This window comes from Macaca fascicularis, chromosome 8 (genome assembly GCF_037993035.2).
Source record: "Macaca fascicularis isolate 582-1 chromosome 8, T2T-MFA8v1.1".
Taxonomy (NCBI): domain Eukaryota; kingdom Metazoa; phylum Chordata; class Mammalia; order Primates; family Cercopithecidae; genus Macaca; species Macaca fascicularis.
The window spans coordinates 7,112,523-7,136,701 of record NC_088382.1 but is presented as its reverse complement, the minus strand read 5'-3'; the positions used below and the strand labels follow the sequence as shown (position 1 = coordinate 7,136,701).

Sequence of the window (24,179 nt, the reverse complement as noted above, 5' to 3'; positions counted from 1 at the left end):
TTCTCGCTATGTTGCCCAGGCTGGTTTTGAACTTGACCTTATTTCCTTCATCTATGATCAGTCTAGTTAGATCACTTGATTGACACAGACCTATTCAAAGAATGTAATTATAAACAAAGGAAAAAATAAAGCTTATGCAACCCATAGCAAGGAAAATTGTCGCCACTCTAAATTTTAGAAATCACATGGAAATGAAACATATGAAAAACTATCAGTATGTATGGTCTAAGAGTTAGCCAGATTGGCACTTTTATTCACCAACTTAGTTAATTTCAGGCATTTGACATGTTTCATTGAGATCACTTAATGATTACAGAATTGTCAAGCAAATTAACATTGGCCATGCATCTTATAAATTACAGATGAATGTATATAACCAAACTAATATACTGCTTCACGGTTTTGATTATTTTAGTGTATTTTTAAAAACTTTGCTCAAAGCTTAGGGAAAAGTATTGTGAAGAATGCAGGGCCAGTCATTAAGCCTATTTTATGTACTAGGAGACTGTTGGTGAATTTTAGGATCAAAAAATGTTAAACAGCACAGCCATTAGAGATAGTGAAAGATTTTATTTTTTTTTTACTTTCATCCAAACACACCCTTTCCTGAAAAACATAAAAGCATGCACATCGATGGCATTCTTATAAAGAAAAATTAATAACTAAGCTGTAAATCAATAATAATACAAACGAAAGTTTAAATGATATGTGAAAAGATTTACAGGTAGGTATACGGCTCTTAATTTTAGAAAATAATTCAAGTCAGAATTAATACAGGTTAAGGAGAAGCTTCTAATTTTCCAAACATTTTGATACAAAAAATTTTTCAACTACTATATTTTATAGACCGTTTGTGAGATTAGTATAGTTCTATGAAACATAACATTCAAGTGATCTTATGCAGGTCAGACTGCCTTGTTAAAATGAGTTAGAATCCACATAATTCCAATAGTATTGCCCCTCAAAGTTCAAATTTAGAACATATCCATTATATTCAAAATATGTTAAATCCCTGTACTTAACAAAGACATGGAATCGATCTAAATTTTACTTTACAGGTAAGAGAAAATTAGAATTTGGCATGAGGAAACTTTTCTTAAGTTTTACCCATGCCCCACTGATGATTAGGCCAACTGTATCCTGAGTGTGCATGGATGTGTGCATCCATTCTAAACCAATTCACATCACACGACTCTTCAAAGACGATGCTTGAAACAGTTTATTCTCTGGCCTGGGAGAAGCAGTGTAACACAGTCACTTGATTCTCCCTTAATCATTATTTCTTTCATTTTGCTTATCATGATCCAATTCGTATGTTTCATGTGGGCCACTGATATATTTTTGCAACAAAAATCCAGTAGCAGTAAGCAGAAATGTTAACTTAAAGGACTATGAGGAAATCAAAGTTTAAATTATAACACAAAAATAGAACAGTTCACACCGAAAGGTCTTCTCCCATGGGATATATTGTTCCATGGCTGAAAATTGTGATTTGGTTCCTGGAACAAAGCTCTTGCTCTAAGGTGATACATATTAATGTGTAGCTCTACTAAACCTAATGGGAAATAAACAAATTCATTCAGTCCTGATGAATTAATTCTGTATTTCACTGGCTTGAGAAGGTGAATTTCTTGACACAGACAAATGCAAAATGCCCCTGCAGTAGCTGGTGAAGCCCACTCACAAGGGCTTAAAGAGGTCAGCTCTGAAAGTGGGCAGCCCAGGCTGGCTCTGCATTTCTTCCCAGCAAGTCTGCGTGCAAGCCGCTGAGCGGCACCGCTGACGGGATCCAAAGGAAAAGGGCCAGAGCCCAGTGGGAATCCACCACATCACAGAAACGTGACTTCTGAACATCCTGTTCCATCAAAGAGAAGAAGGCAAAGGCACATGCTAGTAAATCTAGGCAGAATGTCTGCAGGCTCTCGTCACCTTAAAAATCTTGTGAACTTGGGGTCCAACCAAGGTGCACACTGACTATTTGGATATTAAAAAAAAACAAAACAGAAAACCTTAATGTTTTCAAGCACTTATGGCACAGACATAGGGGAGTACTAATAGCATAAATATTCAAAAAGCTGGGAAATTTAAAGTTCTGCTATAATGAATCAGAATCACAATTTTAAGCTTCTTTCTCATATTTTATACCATTTTTTGTGTGTACAGGGTGTGCAAATTAAGCAATTTCAATAAATATTAGAAATTTATTTTGCAAATACAAAATGAGTAAAATCAGCTAATAACGCAATACAATAAAATCATGTGCTAAACAGAGCTTTCTCCCCATGAACACTTTTTACCCTTTCCTTTGAACATCCTGACACTTCTTAAATACAATTTATTTCACTGACTTGTAGAAATAAGCACAAGATGAAATATTAGCTAGCTGCAAGATACTAAATACTTTAGTAATAAGACCTTAGAGCTGTCAGGTTGTAATAAACTGAAAATAACAGAGAAAGTGAAATATGCTGCAAATTAATGCTCAAAAATGCAGCCATCTGACTTACAAAATACACAATCCTCCCAGCCTTCTCAAGTTGTCATTAGTTCATGGGAAATGGACAGAGTAGGAGAAACTCCATTTAGCTTTTACCATTCCAGCAGCCCCGGTGCTAAAGTTGTATTAACCAGGTATGTCTGCCCAAGACCATTGCATATCAGCTTTCGTCACAAATTCTATTTTATCCAATCTTCAACCAACAAGGCTTTATTTACACTCCTTATTAAATTCAGGAAACAATTTGATGTCATGTGCAGCCGCCAAAAATAGACAATGTAGCACATCCCATTGTCTGGAGACAGCTATTTGTTTATGCTTTAATAGTAACCCACAGGCAGCCAAGTAGGGTTCCATATATCCAGGTGTTCACATACAGCTTCCTTCCAGCATCGGTCATAAGCATGCCTGCAGTCAAACCACTTAAGATCAACATTGATGGTAAAGTCTTCTTGATACTTAATTTGGAATTAACACTTTTCCCAGGAAATCTTTTTCTTCTTTCTGGATCTGGTGACTCATAAAATTCTATAAGCATCCTATGGCCAGAATGAAAAAGGTTTGGATTTTAGTCACTTCAGTATTTCAATTCAAAAAATATCAATTAGGTAGCTATTACATGCTGGAAAAGTTATGCAGGTCCTTGGAAAATAAGGATGAATAAGGAAACATCCAGAAATTTGGATTAATAGAAGTTTCTAGTCTTTTAAAATATCTTTAATATGCTCTATGACTAGTATACATGAATTATATATGTAATATTTCAACAGGTGGTTTTAAGCCATTTTATGAGAATGCTTTTTGTCTTTTAAACTTTTGATCTATAAAGTTTTACAGTGACCTGACTCACAAATGGCTAATAACCCGCTGCAGCTTCTCCTCCTTTTTATGTGGAGCTCCTATTCCACCAGAAGTCAAAGATAGGACCAGCGGTTCTTAGACAGCGGTCCCTCTGTATCCACAGGAGGCTGGTCCCAGGATACCCAGCACAGACCAAGATCAAAGGATGCTCAAGTCCCAGATATATGAATAAAATGGCATGTATTTGAATATAACATATACACATCCTCCCAAATCCTTTTTTTTTTGAGACAGGGCCTTACTCTGTTGCCAGGCTGGAGTGTGGGGCAACGATAGCTCACTGCATTCTCAACCTTCCAGGCTCAGGAGATCCTCGCACCTCGGCCTCCTGAGTAGCTGGGACTACAGGTGCACACCTGGCTAATTTTTGTATTTTCTGTAGAGACAGCGTTTTGCCATGTTGCCTAGGCTGTTTTGAACTTCTGGGCTCAAGCAATTTGCCCGCATTAGCCTCCCAAAGTGCTGGGATTACAGGCATGAGCCACCACAGTCAGCCCCCTTTTTTTCTGAGTGTTTTTGATCTGTGCTTGGTTGAATCCACGAATGTGGAATCCATGGATATGGACTGCTCACTGCACCTGGTCTGTCCCAAAAACACCTTTATTCCCATGGAATTAGAAAGGCAGGTGAAAGAAGGAAAACAGCATAGTAATTCATTTTACCATCTTACATAAGATTTGTAAAGTTATAATAGCAGAACATACCCAACATAATAATCTAAAACACAAAAATACTGAAAGGAAAAGCACCTCTATTGCTTTATAAATCACACACCGTAGCGATAATCATTGTCCAGACTCATTCTAAATATTTATAAATACTTATAAAATAAGTAGCACGTTAAATACATTTGTCTTTTTTCTGAGAACACATTTTCATGTCAATACATGCAGATCTTACTTTTAAATTTCTTCCATGGCCAAAGTGGTCCTGAATGGCTGGCTTAATAAATTACATCATGTACACTTGAGAGTCAACGAAAAATAGAAGCTTAAAGTTTCATTTTTAACCTATCACACTTTTAATCATTTTCACCTAGTAAAGTTAATCCAGGAGGGTTAATTAAAAACATTTCACTGTAAAACAAGGAAAAGAAGAACAATGATAGTTTCTTGAGAAGAAAATATATATTAAGAGAATAAAACAATTGGCTAAAATTTCTGAATATAATTAACCACAGAAGACATTGTGGATATAACCCTGCCAACTGCCCCTTCTATTTCCAATATAACAGCGTCATGTCTGCCTGCAAGTCAGCACAGTCCTCTTCCCCTCCCTTGCTTTTCTGTGCACACCGGCCCAGCAGCTGTCCTCACACAGTAACACCACTTTATGTGACCTGAGAGGTAGGTCCGGGTATCTGACACTGAAAAGTTTTTTTGTGTGTTTGTTGTTGTTTTTAATTTAATTTGCTATGTTATCATGTAGTATTGTCAAAGAAATACTATCAATGAAAGTAGATGGGCCCATTGTAACAAGTTCTTTTAGAGTGATTTGTACAAGTTTAAAACACGATCAGATACGCATAAAATTTGATTTGAATTTATAAAATGTATTCTTGAGACAATACAACTATTAACACTGGTTTCAAATTGTTGACTATACTGAAATCTAGTTGAACTGAAGTTCCAGAAGTGGTGGAACTGTTGTTACTCACTTATCTTTGATTTCGAAACGTTCATGCAGCCATCTTCTCATATGTTCTTGTTCTTCTGGGACATCTTTTTTGTCGATACGATCAATGTGAATATGAATTTTTGGACATTCTTTGCAGAGAAATTCTAGCAAACAACAAAAATAATTCATTTTGTACTATTTTAGAACTCATGGTCATATAAAGTAACATAATGGAAATAAGGTAATAGGACAAAAAAAGTTGTGAAATGATGGAAAAGTACAGATTCCTTAGCAAAAATAAACAAAAGTTAAAAAAAAATAAGGATTATAAACTGGTGGTTGGGGGTTTCAAGCTGAAGTAGAAGAGCATGTTATAATTTCTAAGTCGACTACAATTACGTAAGTCATTAAGTTAAATCAATAGTACCAAATGTAATTTTTCATGTGACAACTTTTAGTGCTATACGCAGCCCAGGAATAGGAAGCTGGAGCCTCCTCTAAGTCCATACTCACCTCTCTGAAGGGACTCCAAAATGCCTACTACCACCAGCCCCCATCCTAGTGTGTCACCTGTCACCACGGTGACTGCTGCCTCCCCACCAGATTGTGAGCGCCACAGGGGCCGAGAGGAAGCTGGTCTGGTTCACGATGGCACCTCTTTACCTGGCACACAGCTGGGCACTCACAGGCGCCTGATAATCCTCAACTCCTTTCTCGTCGCCTGACACACAGCTTCTCGTCACTGACTGCTACACAGCCACAACAAACTTGCGGGAGCAACCGCCCCTCCTCTCTAACTTGGCCATTGGTTTCTAATCATTGCTACTCCTTGCTTTCCTGATACCTGCCATATTTTAACATATTATATAATTGGTAAAATAACCAAAATTCTTACTGTGGAATAGCCATGAGCCCTGTAAACAACTGTAGTTTTTAAGACTTGCTAATTTGAAAAAAGGAGACAGTCTTTTTCAGCCTCGATTGCACAACAGATGAGGCTATTATCTATCCCAAGAAAGAACTTTGAGCCTAGAAACTCCCTTCTTTGTAGGTGGCTCCTTGTGGAAAGGTAAGAATGTTAACATATTTAAGTTCCTGGGAGAACAAAGAAATACTCGTAAGATTTAAGAGCTGACTAAGGTAGGGAGGTGTGCCGAGTGGGACACTGAGACCTTTTGCCTGAAATTGAAAACGCGTTCAAAAACGTGTTCTGAGAAATGATGAATCCTACACTCCACTGTCCGAGGAACACTTGTCTTTGCTCTTTCAACCCCACACACTTCCCGTTTTTGCTAAGTACTCTCTGCAACTGCTCTTCTTGATTTCAGTGTCGAGCTCTCAGTAACATGCAGCATTTAGGTGATCAAAAATACCCTGTATTCTTATACGCTTCCAGGAGTAAACTGGCTTTAATAACACATGTGCGAAACAGTAAACAAAGATTTTAATTTTTCAATATTTTTGTCTTAATTTTCCTACAGTACTATCATCTGAAAAATCAAAGAACTGCTTACAAAGCATTTTCAGCAGCAGAACTGCGCCCTAGGGAAGCGCACACACGGTGCAGTCAAGCAGCCTGGGTCTCCACCTCTGGGCTAACCTTGGGCAACTCTGTCAGCCTCTCTGTGCCTAAGTGTCCAAGTCTATAAAACAGGGATAATAATACTAGCACCACTGAAAGGGTCACTCCAAGAAGATTTCAAGCACCTACAGGAGTGCTTGGCACACAGTATGCACTATGTGTTAGCTATTATAGTGTTTTAGCCACATATTACTTCTCACCCTATCTTATTTCTATTTCTGATACATAAAAAGACAGATTCCAATACTAATTTCCCTGCCTTCACTGAATTGTCTAGATCTCCACCTCAACATTTCCATAATTAACTAATCATCTGGTCAGCACTGCAAACACCCAATATTTCAAGCGCTGGCACACAGACTGTAAGGAAGATGGAACAGACTGCATTTCGAATGTCAGGAATAGAAAGCTTTGTGGAGTACAGTGCTCAGGACGTGGCAGGGCCTCTACTAAGACGCCAGCTTTGGAAGAAGGGGCAGTGCTGCTGTGAGGAAAGGACTCCAAAATCTGCATGGGTCCTTTTGTTTTTCCTAAAACTTACATGTGCTCAGAATGCGTTTACAGCATGCTTTTGAGTACGTTGATTATTTCATTCAATCTCTGCAATTCTACGCAGGCAGGGGCTGTTATTATTTCCTTGTAAGATGAAGAAACTAAGTCTCAGAGAGGACCAAGGCCCAGCGTAGGCATGGTGGGGCTGTAATAGCCAAGTCCCCAAGGTTCAGGACCCAGATAGGGACTATGAGAGGAGCAGGCAACAAAGTGGAAAGCAGTTCAATGTCAAATGACATTTAGGAGGTTCTAACACTGAAGGCAGGAAATAAGTGGCATAAATACTTCCTATAGATTTAATAGAGTACTTATATATCCACATTTGCAAAAGCTATCTTAGTTGAAGCATAGTTCATATTACATGAGTAAAAATTACCCTATAGCACCTTAGGGAATCTAGGAAAAAATACTCTAAGGTATAACTGTTTTTCTACCTATAAATTTCTAGTAGGCACTAAAGTACACTGATATGCTTGGGTAATACAGAAAGTCTTCCAAGTATTCGTATGGGTTACAGGTCTATTTGCTGTAGAAACCAAGTCCCATTTGCTCTGAAGGCAACACACAGGACCCATAACCAACAGGATGAAGCTGGGTAGATAACTGCTGTTAAATCACATCAATGAACACTATATAGCCTTTAAAAAAAAAGTTATGGAAGTATATATACTGACATGCACAGCTGTTTATGACACACAAGAAAATATGAAGAACAGGAGCTATAGACACACACACAATCTCATCTTTAAAAAACACATAAAGGCACATACTCTCTCCAATATACAGACATTATAAAAAAGAGGATTTAAAGGAAAATATCCAAACTGTTAACTGGGGTTACAGCTGGACAGGTGAACTTGTGGAGATTTTTTCTTCTTCTTTTGGGTTATCTGTAATCCCCTCTTCCCTGATCCACTTTTTTTTTTTTTTTTTTTTTTTGAGGCAGATTCTTGCTCTGTTACCCAGGCTACAGTCCAGTGGCACAATCTTAGCTCACTACAAACTCTGCCTCCCGGGTTCAAGTGAATCTCCTACCTCAGCCTCCTAAGTAGCTGGGATTACAGGCGCCTGCCACTGTGCCCAGCTAATTTTTGTATTTTTAGTGGAGATGGGGTTTCACCGTGTTGGCCAGGCTGGTCTAGAACTCCTGACCTTGTGATCCACCTGCCTTGGCATCCCAAAGTGCTGGGATTACAGGCATGAGCCACTGCGCCTGGCCTCCATGTTTTTAAATATAAAAATATGAATAGACATGGAGAGTATATATGTTGTAATATGAAAATACTGGTAGAAAAAACTTAACTAGGATCACACACAATACTTAAATAGAATATCAAATGTTGTCCTTAAGCACACAGTTTATTATATGACACCAGCCATTTCAGAAATATAATTTAAAAAAAATCAATAGTAATCAAACTACCTTGTCTCATCTCTGCCGCAATGACATCTTCCATGATGACAAGAAGGAGTGAACCATGCGAGAATGCCCAGGTGGGCTTTGATTTATACCTCCCTTAAAATGAAACTTACACCATAAAACGGGAAGGACAAGGGACACTACTGGCTGCCTCTCTCTTCAACATGAGACCTCATGGAGGTGACCGCAAGAATTCCTGTAGCATTTGTTAGCACTGCAGCTTCTACCGCTTCCCTGTAGAGCGTCCTGGTAGCAACGTGGAGTGGAGCAGAGGCTCTGCATGTTCAACAATCACTGCAGCTAATACTGACAAACAGTGATCCCCCAGAATGCTTTGAGAAACACTGGGCCACAGCACATCAACAATCTAACAACTTCATGAAAAATATTATTTCTTAATTGCACCATAAAATATGAATATTAAATCGCCTGCTATATATAGATAACATTTAATACTAATGAAATTGGCCACAAAGTACTTAGAGTATTCCAAGTTACAGAATTTTATACCTAACACAACTTATACCAGATTTCATATAATTTAAAGTGACTATTAATCTAAAGTAGATTATAACCAGACCAGAACACCCATCAATTCATATAAACAACTGAAAGCAGGGCTGAGTCAGTGACAGAAAACAAAAAAACAATGAAAGCAGGGTTTTTCAAGCTACGGGTTAAAAGCAACACACTAAAAGGAAAAATGTGTTATTATTATGTCTTATGTGCACAGGTATACATGTAGCATAATATCTCAGAAAGTGGGAATGCTAAATCTAAAATGTGAATGCATTTGTATATCTGAGATAAATGTCCAAAGCAACTTCTACAGAGATTTATACTATATTGCATTCCTAACAGCAAAGTATAAAAATGGCTGTTAATACTTTAATCTCACCCACTGAGCCTATGATCAAACCTTGGGATGTTTGTCCATCTAATGGATTAAAAAAAAAAAAAAGGTATCCCCTGTAGTTTTAATTTGCACTTATCTTATGAATGAGGTTAAATGTAAAATGTCTGTTCTTGTCCTTTACCCATTTTTCTTTCTAGTTATCAGTCATCTTCTTATCAATTTGTAAGTGTACTTTATACATGAAGGAAATGACCCCTTTTCTATGATCTAAGTTGCAAATAATTTCCCAGTTTGTCTTTCAATCCTGATTTTACTCTGGTGTATTTTTCCTTTAATTCAGAAATACTTTATCCTTGACTGAAGTGGTAAGATTTTATTTTCTTTTTGGTATCTGGGTGTCAGAAAGGTCAACCTTTCGAAAAGAGACACAATTTGTAATGAATACACAGAGGCAGTGACCACCCCAAAGCCACAGTCAGCTCACATGTAGCAGAGGATAAGCAGGGCAGCGGGAGGTTGGAACCCAGGCAATGCAACTCAAAGAGGGTTTTGGATTCCTCAAGGCACTTGCGATGCAGCTGGGAAGAGAGAAAGACAGAGCCCTGTGCTAAGTGCCAGCACTGTAACACATGCCGTCAGTGCCACAGCAGTACTGCGAGAGCAGGGGTAGAAGGCACAGTGCTATGCTGGGAAAGGCGCCACCTATCACTCTGGGGGAACAGTAGGCTTGGATGAGGGCAACAAAAGAGAGGGTGGTTTCCTGTGGAAAGCAGGATTGGCCACACAAAGTCTTTGACTACTGAATATGCATGAGGTGCAGGAGGACTCAGTCAGCCAGGTTCACCATGGCAGAGGCTTCACGGCACAGTGCAGGACGAGGCGAAGGCAAGGCAGAGCTCAAGGCTGGAACACAGTCCTCTGAAAGCAGGCTATAGAGGCTGGCATTACCCATGAACTCTGCTGAACCAACGGGTTCTTAGACAGGAGGGGACATGATAAAAGTAGCAGCATTTAAACAAAGTTATTATGGGGAGTCTATCTGTTTTTCATTGGTTATAAACACTTGTTTAATCTTAAACTATGTTTAATAAACTAATGACAATCTTGCTGAACAACTAAATGTCTTGTTTTCAAATGCAAAAATAGGTAAATAACTCCTTCAATAGTTTAAAAGAGAAAAATATTAATATGCCACTTTTTTATAAGAAGGGAGGGACGGTAGAATAAGAATATATCTGACAATAGCTCAAAGGTTCTTAAAACCTAACATGTTTGACAAAAAAAAAGGTCACACTTAACTGTATTTCTTCTTGTCACAATGACACCAAATTTCATAAATATTTTATGAAAAATACAGCAAAAGGGCAGCACTAATAATGTGCACCTCAGTACTGCTAGGGGCGTGCTCCTTCTTCACGCCTTCCTCCCCTTTACAGAGCGCTCCATTTGTATGTGTGAACTCTGAGTAGAAAGAGGCCGGATTAACGATAACTGGTTAGTCCACAGGACTAATACGACAGCCAAGAAACACCGCACTTTGCAGGACTAATGAAATTTCAACTGTTACATCTTAATAACATCTTGAAAAATACACCGGGTAAATGTAATGAAGGAAAAAAGTTCACTTAACCTACTTTGCAAAACTCAATTCTACATAAACATATGTATGCACCATATACATCGCGTGGCAGGCATTTCAGGTGCATGAACACACTTACCCGTCATGGTCGGTGACTCTCTTCGCTGCCCTCCATTGTCCTTCCCTTCGTAAACCACCGTAACATCATAAATTGCATCTAAGTAATTCTTCATGCAATCAAAAGCAACGTGAGTTGCCTTTATTCGTGGTGTCAGCACATGTTTTAATACTGCAAGGCCTAGAAGAGAAGTCAATTCCATGTTGTCATTAGTTACACAACACCTCCACAATAAAATATATTGTTGAACATCTACATTATTTTTAAATTCCCTCAAATAAACACACCAGAATCTATTAATGCCACAACCTCCTATCTTTAGGGCTTTAAGTTTAGAAAGCACTCTCACTTGCCTTTTTCTGTTTAAATCAATATTCATTTGCTATATATTGATCAAATATCTACATGTACAAGTCACCATGCTGGAAGTTTATGGCCTACTGGAAACGCTTCAATCTAGTAAACCCTGGCAAGGGTAAATATCAGTGCCCTCGCTTCTGGCCACTGAACAAAGGTGATAGCAACTTGCCCATGGTGACTCAAGATTTCCTAGCAATACAGTCACACAGCACATGGCCTCCTGTGTCTGGCTTCTTTCACTCAGCATGGATCTGAGGTTCATCTGTGTGGCTGCAGGTCTCAGTGCTTCATTCCTTTTTACGGCTGAGTAATTTTCCGTCTTGTGAACAGATCACATTTTGTTGACCTATTCATTGCTTCATGGATGTTTGGGTTGCTTCCAGACTTTGGCTATTATGAATAATGCTGCCATGAACATTCATAGGAACTGCAAATGAAGGCTGCACGTGAACAAGCTTTTGCATGAACATACGATTTCATTCCTCTTGGCTATATCTGACATATTTTTAAAAGGTTCTTTAGCTGGGGGACTACTGCAATTATCCAGAACAAATTGCATTCATCAGGTTCCTACTAGGGTTAAGGATTTTGTTCTCCTCTCCTTCCTATTACCTCCCTTTTCCTTGATTAAAATATTTACTGACAATGTAACAGAAAACAGTAGTTCTCAATAAGTGACATGAAAATAGACTACACAAAACTAGTCTAGATTTTCTACTGGCCTCTCTCCAGGGAAAGCAGCTGAGTAAGGAAGAACAGCTATTACATGGTGGGACTGTCCCACACAAGAGTTTTTAAAATGCAGGGTGGTGTGGGAAAGACAAAGATTCCCACAAGCACATATCTGACTTTAGTCCCCAGGGCAGGGGCAGTTAAACTGATTCACGAACTTACAACAAAAATCTCAATCACATACCAAGCTGGGAAGCATTTATTTGTCAATTAAACTAGTTAACACTTCCTTCTTTGCTACTGGAGCTCATCCAACTTTATGAAGTCCAAAGTTTCAAAACATCACTCTGTGGTGTTCACTAAAACAACTAATTACTAGAATCCAAGTAAGTTAGTAGGGAAATAAAGACAGAAAGGTAGTATTTTTAAAACATAAAGGGAAATGAATTATCATGAAAGTTTAAAAAAAATAGCTTTGTGACATGAATCATAGCCATTAATGATATGTAAACAAAACTAAAAAAAAAATCTTCTAATGAAGGAATACACTGGGAATAGCTTCAATTATTCCAAACATTTTCTGTATCAAATTCTCTGTATCAAATCCAAATCCTACATAGTCCAGGTTTTAGTATCCAACTCTTGAAAAGGAATAGCCAATGAAGATGAAGAAAAACAAGGGGACTGTGGTGGTGACACAGGTGCGCCAGAAGAAGACAGCTCAGGAAGAGCAAAGTGCTCAGCTGCGTTTGCTGGAAGACACTTGAAAGGCCCAGAACTGAGACATGACTCCCAGGCACAATGGAGGGTCCACGACATCTTGATCGATATTTTCAGTGCAGTGGTGGGAACTGAAGCTCAAAAAGTGGGTTCAGTGAGGTGCCAATATGTGAGGTGAGAAAAAAATAAACCACAGCAAACTCTTTCCTGGATTTATTAACAAATGGTCTATTAATTTCCAACGGTTAGAATCATATGAGAAGCTTTTACTATTAAAACAAATAAAACCTGGCCCTTCTTGGATAACTCCGAAGTCACTTTCCATTTCTAAACCAGAGCTCATAATAAACTCTAGTCCACACGGGGAATTATTTACAACCTCTGACCAAGCGGTCACCAACTCTCAACAGTGATAAGAGTTAAAACAAAAACAATTTTATAGTAATAATATCGAGGCCAATTAGAATTTCGATAGAGAGAAACCCAAATAATGACATATTCTTAATTAACTGCTCTAGCTTGAGCCAACCATATTGAGATCTGACTACTTTCCAGGGAACTACATAAAGGCCTGAGCCCAAACAGAGAAATGTGGTAGCTATTCAGTTACTTCTTCCTGGTCACGATCTAGTGTCTGTTCTGATACCTGCTTTGCCCTGTTTCCCTCTCCAGAGCTCCTGAATTTCTATTTAATGCTAACGACGGCCTAGCATACCCTTTGACTGAGTTTCTCCCTAAGGGTCATTTGCGGTACTGGTTGAGTATAACTAAAATTTTGCAGTTAGTATTACATTTTGGAAACATTATGAATAAATGAAAATACACTGGACAAAAAAACTTTAATGATCCCTGTAGAGAATTTTACATTTATACACAGAATTTAGTCTGCAATGTATTTAATATATATTATCTCACTTGATTCTCAGAAATTAAGTAATTGAGGCTCAGAGAGAGAAAATCTTGCTCAAAGTCACACAGCTAGAAAGACCTTATAATGTCTGGTTCAGTATTTTTCTATGCCATAATTAATAAGATACTATTCTGAAACTATAAATCAGTTAAAGATTAATGAGACAATAAAAAAATTTAAATAGCTACAGGACATGACAGAATGTCTTAAAAGAGATAGAAGATATTCTCAGAAGGTAAAAATATTACTCATACTTCAGGGTTTTTTGAAATCACACATATCTGATTGGTGAAAGCTTCAGGGAAAAGCACACTGGAGAGACGCCAACGTGGAGGTATACAGCACACAACGGCGGGCAGAAGGACTTGTGAACAAAGGTACAGAAGCAGGGACCCGGGAGGCCTCTGGAGCACTTGTGCAGAGCAGGAGGGGCTAAGTGTGACAAACACACCAGGTCACACTGCTGTAAGCTTCAGAATAAACACTGATCTGTAGGAGCACAAGGATTGGAGGCCAAAGAACAGACTGAATCTAGGTGCAAAGAATAACAGTTCTAAGTTTCACAAAGAGTTTTGGACATTCAGTCATAAAGCAACAAAGTCCTGAATTAGGAATGAAGCAGTGAAAACTGAAAAGATAAAATGTAATAAAGTGAACACCAAATATATAGTGAATCAGCAACTGACTGAACGTGGTCACAGGGGAAAAGGAGAAAAACAATAACTAGGCTTCTGCTCCAGAAGGCATAGACAAGGCCACGCCATAACTAGATGGGGAACGGCCAGGAGGAAGACATGCAGAGCATGCCGGCGTGCACGCCCCTGCCATGCAAAGAGAGAAGTGGGAGGGCAGCAGGCAGGGAAAGAAAGAGAACATTGAGCTAGGCGCCGTGGCATGTGTGTGTCTGCAGTCCTAACTACTCAGGAGGACTGCTTTAGCCTGGGAGTTGGGGAGCGGGCGAGAGAAGGAAGGGAGGGAGGGAGGAGAATAAAGAAAGAAAACAGAAAGAAACAGAGAAGGAGAGAAAGCAAGAGAGAACGAGTGAGGGAAGGAAGAAAGGGAGGGAGGAAAGGAAAGAAGGAAGGGAGAGAGAGTGAAAGAAAGAAGGAAGAAAGGGGGGAGAGAGAAGATGAGTTCAAATTGGGCATACTGAGGTTGAAGTAACAAAACATTCTAGAAGTAGTTGGAAATATGGTCTGTAAAATGGCAAGAATCAACCAAAGCTAAGCATGTGGAAATCGTGGGAATGGATAACTGAAGTAATGGCAGTGGCTGAGAATAATAAAGGGCAGAAGATGAAAAGGCAAGAAATACAGACTATGGAAACATCCATATTAAAAAAAAAAAAAAGGTAAAAATAATAACAGGGAATAGGACAAGCCAGGAAATAAAAAAAAGGGGGGAAACCAATGTAATACAAACACCAAGGGAAGAGAATGTTTAAAGGAAGAGGAGGTGATATTTATCTTCATAAAGAAAAATAATACTCCGTTGTTTATTTCTACAATAAAGTTAAAATTGTTTTCTGGTTATAAAGTTATAAAAATGCTGAAAGTTAACAAATATGACAACTGACACAAATCATATGATGCTTTGGAGGTCACTGGTAAGTCAGAAGTGGGATACATTTCTGGAGACTGGATGGAGTCAAATACAAGAAAGCAAGGGGCCCAAACTTCTCTTTGCACAGCTACAGACTTAGTTATTTCAGAATGGGAGTATATTTGCAAGCTGGGAGAAATCCCAGCAGAGAAGTAAGGCTGACTGACACAATGATGGAGATAGGGTAGATGGAATCAAGAGCTTAGAAACTGTTGACGCTGCCATGTCTAAGAAGAAAATTTTTCTCCAAAGTTTTCTTCTTAGACATGGCAGCTTCATCAGTTTCTTCCAAAGAAATCAAGTCAAGAGAGTCCACATTAAGATTTTGAAATCAAAAGGGATACTGGGTACACTGTTTCCAGAGAAACATTACTTTCTGAAGGCAAAAAATCCTTGAATGTGAGGAGAAAAAAAATCCATGAAAACCATAAGAGTAGTCAAAAGGAGAAAAATAAAAACTGCTCCGCACAGACTTGGCTGGGCTGAAATGAAATGGCCTGGCTTGGCTGCAGAAGGCAGTCAGCATTGATCTTATAATGTTCTCCACTGCTAAGGAAGGGAAAAAACAAACAGGGTTGCCAAGGGCTGAGGAAAGGCAGGGCAGGAACAGAACAGCCCAGCATTGGGATGGGCAGACCCCAGGGCTGGGGCAGACAAGAGCTGCAGAAGGGCCAAGAAAAGACAGGTTAGAAATGAGCCAAAAACACAGGTTCAGAGCAAGTGAGGAGGAGGGAGAACCAGAGTCAGCTCCGTGGTGTGGGCGACCCAGTGCCATTTCCAGACGAACTTCAAGGTGGTGAAAGCAGAGCATTCAGCCACGAACAGGACTCCACACAAGAGAACAGGGCCTCCCCCCAGGAGCCTCCACAAAGGACTGTAGCTCTGCCAACACCTTGACTTCAGCTAAGCGAGACCCTTTCCAGACTTCTCAACTGTAAGAGAAGAAATGTGTGGTGTTTTAAGCCACCAAGTTTGTGGCAATTCCTGAGAGCAGCCATAGGAAGCAAATACCCCTTCTTAAGGGTGAGAGTGCCGTTACCACCCAGAGCTGAGCACTAGCTTTCTTGTTTGCTATGCTGACTTTCAGAAGTTGGCTTCAAAGTATTAATTTAATTTCTATTTTGATTATGAGAAAGAAGAAATACTTGTTCAAGTGTGTGGGTCATTTGTATATCTTGAATTTCTTATTCATGCCCTTTTCCCATTTTTCTGGTTTATGTCTTTTCTTACTAATTAGGAAGCACTTTTGCAATATTAAGTATATTAATATCCTATATTATAAATTATTATTAGCTTGCTATTTGCCAACTAAATTTGTTCATATGATGTTTGAGACATAAAAATAATGTTTATTCAGTTGTCTACAAAGAAAGAAATTGCTTTGTAGCTTATTCCCTTTGTTCTCATGTTTTGAAAGGACTCTCGAATCTCTATAATCGCCAGTGTTATTCATCCTATGAATAACATGCAAATTCTAGATATATGGTTTGCCGTTATAGACACACCATTACATTTCTGTTTTCTATTATGAGAGTTCAAAAAGCTTAAGTATGTCACCTTCGCTAGCTACTATGGTTTTAACCATGGCAGTTAAAAACAAAACAAAACAACAACAAAAAAACCACCATAGGGGCCCACTTTAATGGGTTCAGGTAGCAGATTAAGATACATTTAATTCCAAATTCCTTAAAACCACTAGAAAGCCAAATATCTAAAACAATACCAAGGAAAATGAGTTAAAACAAAACCCTTCATACAGCTGAGAAAAGCTGAAATATTACCGCAGTGCCTGCACTTCTGCAAGACCCCGTATGAACAGCTTCTTCCTCCATGTCTAAGTTTCCTATAAGAGGTATGCAACTGCTATCAATTTGTTCTTTCTGTGAATAAAACTTAGGCAAAAAAACTGAATGATGGAGTTACCAAGACAAGAAATATGAGTGTATGCATGGAAGGATAAATTCTATCTTCAATATGCTGAGTTTGAGACATCCCTTTGGGCCAGTCAAACGAAGCTCTCTAGTGGACAATTGTACAAATGGGTCTAGAGTTAGGCAGAGAGATATGGAGGGGAGGAAGCTTTTGTGAGTCACCACCAGTCAAGTAAACAGTGGCTCAGGCCATGGATTTAGAGGAAGACCACCATGAGAAACGAAAAGTGAAATTAATAAAAGACCAAAACCTGACATTGGAAGTAACACATGAAGCAGGGAAAAAAGCAGAAAGAGGCTGGAAGGCTAGGAAGTAATCACCAGAGAGTTGGGAGGATAACGAACAGCCCCACAGAAGTCTAGGGAGAGAATTTCAGATCAGACCAAAACAAATTGAGGGCAGAGTGAGTACTGAAAACAGTGCTTACAACAAAGGTAGACTACAGATTCAGAAGACTTTGGCTGTTACGGAAAGGGGGAAAAGTGGGTGCTAGGAAGAGGAAAACATAAATTTGAGAGAGAGGGGTTTTTATTTTGTTCTGTTTAATAAATGGGAAAAGGGCAACAGAGATAATGGCGTTGCAAAAGAGCAACTGAAATGACAGAACGTGATGTCTACTAGACAGAGGAAGCAGTGAAAGTCAAAAGGGAGCTGACAGATTGAGAGACAAACTGAACCCTCCTATTCTGAACCACTCCTCAATAGGACATGTGTTTAAAAACAAACGGGCATTTTTTAAATGTACTGTTACAAATGATGTCATATTGTAAGAACCTTGTAAAAGTTCCCCCTTATCATTTTTAATTAAACTAAAATTAAATAAAATTAAAAATTCATTGCATGCACTAGTTACATGTTGAATGCTCAAAAACCACACTGGTCGGAGCCAGCACACTGGACAGAACAGATAAAGAACTTCACCATTATTGCAGAAAGTTCCATTAGATGACACTGTCACAGGCCCTGGCGTAATGTCACAAACAAGGTATTTGCTCAGTTAAGTGACTATCAACATTTGGAGATCACATACTAAATCACAGTCAAGCTTCAAAGACACCTCTAAGAACATAGCATAGCCACTGTTTTCTCTATACTTCCCAATTTGGTTAAATTGCATAACTTATTGGTGTATCAATTATCCAATTTTCTAAAATATGGATATTAAGAACATTACCATTATTGAGGACATTAATAGCTTCCAAGCACTGTGAGCCAACTTTGTGTAACTTCTCCATTAGAAACTTGACATATTTTCTAATCTAATTCTCACACAGATTTAGATCTACTTACAAGGCATATGTTCTTTTAAGAGATGAAGAAGCAAGCTCAGTATCATTACACAACTTGCAAGGTGCAACCATACAGCTAATAAAAGTCCAAGTTCGGACTCCAACTTACGTCTGTCAACTTACAAAACAGAAGCTCCATTACACATAACCTACACTGTAGAAAAAGCTTCCATCTACATAATCATGTTCTTAGATAGATTTTAAATAAATCCATGGCACAAGAATATGTATCGTAACAAGCACTTGAACTCAATTTCTCAGATATATGTAATAATAGCATGCAAGTGAATTAAGGAGAAGAAACTTCATTTCCTAAGAGATAATATGTACATTAATTCAAGGAATGAATACATTCATTCTTTCAATTGTAAAACAAAAGTATCTTTTCCAGGAAGAAAAACTAAAAATGTTATTATCTTATTTGTTCAAACACTGTCAAATTTTTACTTACCACGTTGGGCAGCAAATGCCTGACTAGCTGAAAGGACTTTTGTTTGCTCTGGATTATACCTTGTACCTTCTGGAAAAATCACAAGATACATCTGTGGGACATAGAGCAAATTTGGTTTATTTGGTGTGAGCTTTGTTGTTGTTATTGTTGTTAACTTAAAAAGCTAAACCTACTAATGCTAAGAGAGTATTTCCTACAGTAGGGGAAAATGTATATTTATTTACACGTGACCTTCATTTCAGGCAGAGCAAACAAAATGTAACAATTCAATTAAGTCTGAACATAAAGTGAAATATATTTTAAATGCAGTGCTACATTCATTGGTAGGTCAGCCATGAAGAATCTAAAAACATTTCTAATTACACGCTAATAATTCACTAACTAAAAATAGGCCATGAAATGCTGACTCATACAAAGCCTCAATGACTTTTTTCCCTTTGAGATCCTGTAAAATGTCATTTTTAGAAATATAAATTTTAGAAATCAGCATCCTTAAGTACCAACACTAAAAAGTACCTCATTTGAGGAAAATCATATACCAAATTCCCACCATGTAAAAGGTTCAAAATGTTCACATTCAAAAGCTTCACACGAAATTCCTATTTTACATAGCTCCTTTAGTGCATTTAAAATTTTATTTATAAGTAACCTCATTTGTTATATAAACTGAAACTAAAATAATATAAAGAAGAATATCAAGCTGGATGTTTAATAAGTAATCAATTAGTCTAAGTTTTTACACTTATCTGCTTAGGAAAGTAAAAACAGAAACATTAAAATTATACAGCAAAAACTCCTAACTTGAGAACCGAGTTACAAAATCTACACTAATAACTTTGATTGACAGCCGAAAGACAAAAATAAGATATGCATACTAAATCTTTTCAGATACAAACAGAATACAGAAAACAAGACAGGAGCTCATGGGAGAAAACTATGTTCATTGGATCCATTCTTGCCAGATCTCAGACGGTACTCAGACAATACTGTCTACCTCTGTACATCTGGTACAGAAGCCTTCCTTCATCTGGATGGCCTCTGATGATAAAGCTCCTACTGAAAAACCTACGTGGGACTGAGTTTTTTCTTTAGATACTGGTATAATGGTATCTGAAAATGTTGTACTTTCAGCTTCCATGCAAATATGCAAGCTTTTTGTTCATTCATGTAATAGTCTCAGCACCCACGCCGGACTTAGAAATTAACAGATACTATATGTGTCTTTAATAATGAAGATTGATCAGATCTGTTAAGAAAATGTAGAAAAATGGGTAAAATTTGGAAAAAAAATACAAAATTCCTTATTATATTCCAGTAACTAGAAGGAAAAACGGGAAGACAAACATTAAAGCTAGTTCTAAAAACCACATTCATTTTCATGAAAATGTATTTTGTATCAGTAAGGTTTATATTTAAAGCCATGAAAGCAACTACTGTGGGCTATCAGCTTTTAACTCAATCATTTATAAATAAAATGATTATTTCAAAGGTTAATAACTCATATGGTATCATTTGCTGTGTCTTGATGTTTAATTTAAAAGAACATTGACAGACAACAAGAAAGAGTGAATTCATTCAGAGCTAATTCGGAAACTATTTCTTATAAACTTATTATGTTCCAGAAAATGCACACAGGATAACAACACACATGGTCCTTCCCTTCATGGACAAGTAAGGAAAAGAAATACATTAAACAGACTAATAAAAACATGTAGGTACATATCATGATATGATTGCAAAGAAAAAGAACAAGGTGTGATGAAGGAAAATGATGAGAAGAAATTTAGGAAGGGCAATGGGGCTAGGACCTAAAGAATGGGTAAAAGAATGAATGCTTTTCCCTAAAGATGAGGAATATGGAAAGGATTTCCCTCACACCAGTTCTACTCAACGCTGTCCTAGGAGGTCTAGCCAGAAAATTTGGCAAGAAAAAGAAATAAAAGCCATCAAGACTAAAAAGGACAAAGTAAAACTGTTATTTCTATAACAATGACGTGATTGCTTATGTAGGAAATCCTAAGGAATATCTTTTTTAAGTTACCAGATAATGATTAAGTTTAGCAAGGTTGGTATATTAAAAAATTATATGCCTAGAACGATCAAAAACTTGAAAATTTTTTATGTCTTCTACAATAGCATCAAAAACTAAAATTCTTAGGGATATATCTGGCAACAGATGTGCAAATCTGTAAACTACAAAACACACTGAGATAAATAAAGAAATAAGTAAACAAATGCAGGTTATGTTCATGAACCCAAAGATTCAGTCCTGTTATATCAATTCTTCCCAAATTCATCTACACCTTCGATACAATCAAAATGAAAAGCCCACAAACTTTGGGTAGAAACTGTCAAGCGAATTCTGTAGTTCATATAGAAATGCAAATAACCTAAAATAGCCCAAACAACTTTGAAAAGAAAGAACAAATTTAGAAGACAACTACAGTATTTAAAAATTTATTACAAAGCAAGCATTATTAAGACAGTATGGTATTGGCATAAGGATACACATATAGATCAACATAACAGAACAAATAGTCCACTGATCTAGGGATAACAGACCCATCTATATTCAGTCTACTTATTTCAAACATTGGGGGAAAATAATCTTTTCTATAGTGACGGTTATCTATATTTAAAAAATATAAACTTCGACCTTATACCATATAAAAATATTAATTAGAAATAAATCCTAGAACTAAATATAAAAGCAAAACTCTAAAATTTCCAGAAGAAAATAAAGGAGAAAATCTTAGCAACCTGGAGTTTGGCAAGGACTTCTTAAATAGGATATAAAAAGCGGAAATTATGAGAGAAAAAAAAATCTATAAATTAAGCTTAAAAGTATGTTCTTCAAAAGATACATTAAATTTATAAAAATAAAAAAATACGTTCTCAAAAAAGATACTATTTATAAATAGGAAAAAGCAAGTAACAGATGCAAAAACCTTGTACAGGAACATTCTTAGGAGCGACAGGCTCACCTCATTTTATCATGCTTCGCTTTACTGAGCTTCACAGAAACTGCATTTTTTCCCGTTGAAGGTTTATGACAACCTTGCATCGAGCAAGTCTACTGGTGCCATTTTTCCAACAGTATGTGCTCACTGCACATCTCTGTGGCATATTTTAGTAATTCTCACAATATTTCATATTATTATATCTGTTATTGTGATCTGTGATCTCTGATGTTACTATTGTAATTGTTTGGGGGTGGCATGAATTGCACCCATATAAGATGACAAATTTAATTGATACATGTCGTGTGTGTTCTGACTGCTCCACTGATGGCCCGTTCCCCTGTCTCTCTTTATCTCTGCCGCCCCTTGGGCTTCCCTATTCCCTGAGATACAACAACATTGAAATTAGGCCAATTAATAACCCTATAATGGCCACTAAGCGTTTCAGTGAAAGGAAGAGTCGCATGTCTCTCATTTTACATCAATAGCTAGAAACGGCTTAGTGAGGAAGCTATGTTGAAAGCCAAGGCGGGCCAAAAGCTAGGCCCTTTGCACCAAACAGCCAAGTTGTGGATGCAAAGAAAAAGTTCTTAAAGAGAATTAAAAGTGCTACATCATTGAACACAAGAATGATTAGAAAGCAAAACAGCCTTATTGCTGAAAACGAGAAAGTTTGAGTGCTCTAGATAAAACATTAAACAGCCACAACATTCCCTTAAGGCAAATCCTAATCCAGAGCAAGGCCCTAACTCCGTTTAATTCTCTGAAGGCTGAGAGAGGTAAGGAAGTGACAGAAGAAAAGTCAGAAGCTAGCAGAGGTTGGTTTGTGAGGTTTAAGGAAGGAAGTCATCTCTTCATAACATAAAATTGAAGTGGCAAGTACTGATGTATAAGCTATAGCAAGTTATCCAGAAAATCTACCTGAAATAAAATAAAGATTAAACAGAAGATCTGGGATTTAAACATGAATCTAATTTCAAAACCAATACTCTTATCCACCAGGCTGCCTCTTATCTGAAAAGGACCTTAAGTGGAAGCTGGAAGAAAAAGTGTAAGTCTCCATATTTGTGCCGTAAGTTTTACTAGCTCATATTCTAACAAAATGACTTCCATTAGTTATTTTTATCACAAGTATGCTTCATTTGCATCCACAACCAATAAGTACCTTAATAAAATACTGCATTGTCCCAGCAATAATTATGGAGATGTATTTCTTCACAATTTATAATACAAATATAATTTTTGAAACAAAATTCTGCATTTCTTAAATACTAACACCAAATAAGAGCTGATATAATCATGAAATAGATTCACTAGAACTATTAAGCCACATGAAAACTGGCTTAACATATTCTACCATGTCACTTACTTAATCCACCTTCAGAAAGAAAAGAATCATCAAGAACCTGAGTAAGATGTACCTGCTCTCACACGGCGTACATATTAAGAAATGAAACAACCATCCAGATTCTTAGAAGCCCCACCTGAGACAGCGACAGCTGCTCAGCACTGCCTCTTGAACCTGCCAGTCTGTTATCCATACTGCACTAGGAACATAAAAGGCTGGAATTTTGCCCACAAAAAACAGGAAGGCTATTCTGGTAGCCCATAACAGACTAGGTTATTTGAACCAAGCTTCCTACTGAAAACAACTTAAAAAGCTGGATATAACATTATTTTAAAAGTACCCAAGAGTTGGCAAGATGTTAAGACCGAAATTAAGCAAACACAGTAAAGCAGAAGTAAGCATAAAACAGAACTTTGTTTTACAAGACTCAGAAGATGAGGGGAACAGAAACCAAAGCCCACAGACCTTCCAATATAAATGTGAAGAGAGAATCAGAAGGAAACACCAAAGGCTCCACTTTCAGGGTGAAAGTAAATGAGAGGTGAGCAGGTCTCCTGTGCATCTACAACCCTGGTCGCACTGCCTGAATGGCTCAGTTCACCTTCAACTCAGAATTTGGTTTGGGTGGGGCCCACACTAGAGGAGCCTGAAGCGGCCCAGCTAAAACAGGCAGAAATGTTCTCTGGAGAAAGACACTCCCACCTGAGGCTTCAACTGATTTCCACAAATAACTTACCAAATACAGCCAGAAGCAAAGGAAGCTAACAGAGTAAACAAGGAAAGAAAGTACCATGAGCAAGAACCAGCAAAAAACAACAGACTCAGACAGGACTTTAGGCACTGAAATAACCCA

The 24,179-nt window shown here is 37.7% G+C and overlaps 1 protein-coding gene across 7 annotated transcripts in view; it reads right to left on the bottom strand.

Moving 5' to 3' along the window:
• Positions 1-550: 550 nt before the first annotated feature.
• AGPAT5 (1-acylglycerol-3-phosphate O-acyltransferase 5) overlaps positions 551-24,179 on the bottom strand; it is a 51,953-nt gene continuing 28,324 nt past the window's right edge. For 6 of the 7 annotated variants that reach the window (XM_065518734.1, XM_065518735.1, XM_065518737.1 and 3 more), the window contains 4 exons: positions 19,019-19,109; positions 11,104-11,262; positions 5,016-5,139; positions 551-3,036 (listed from right to left, as the gene is read on the bottom strand). In XM_065518734.1, the coding sequence (XP_065374806.1) occupies positions 2,811-3,036; positions 5,016-5,139; positions 11,104-11,262; positions 19,019-19,109 (600 nt within the window). In that variant the 3' untranslated portion in view covers positions 551-2,810. Of the gene's footprint in view, positions 3,037-4,207; positions 4,435-5,015; positions 5,140-11,103; positions 11,263-19,018; positions 19,110-24,179 lie in introns of those variants that run through there. The other variant, XM_074000215.1, reaches the window with a different exon arrangement.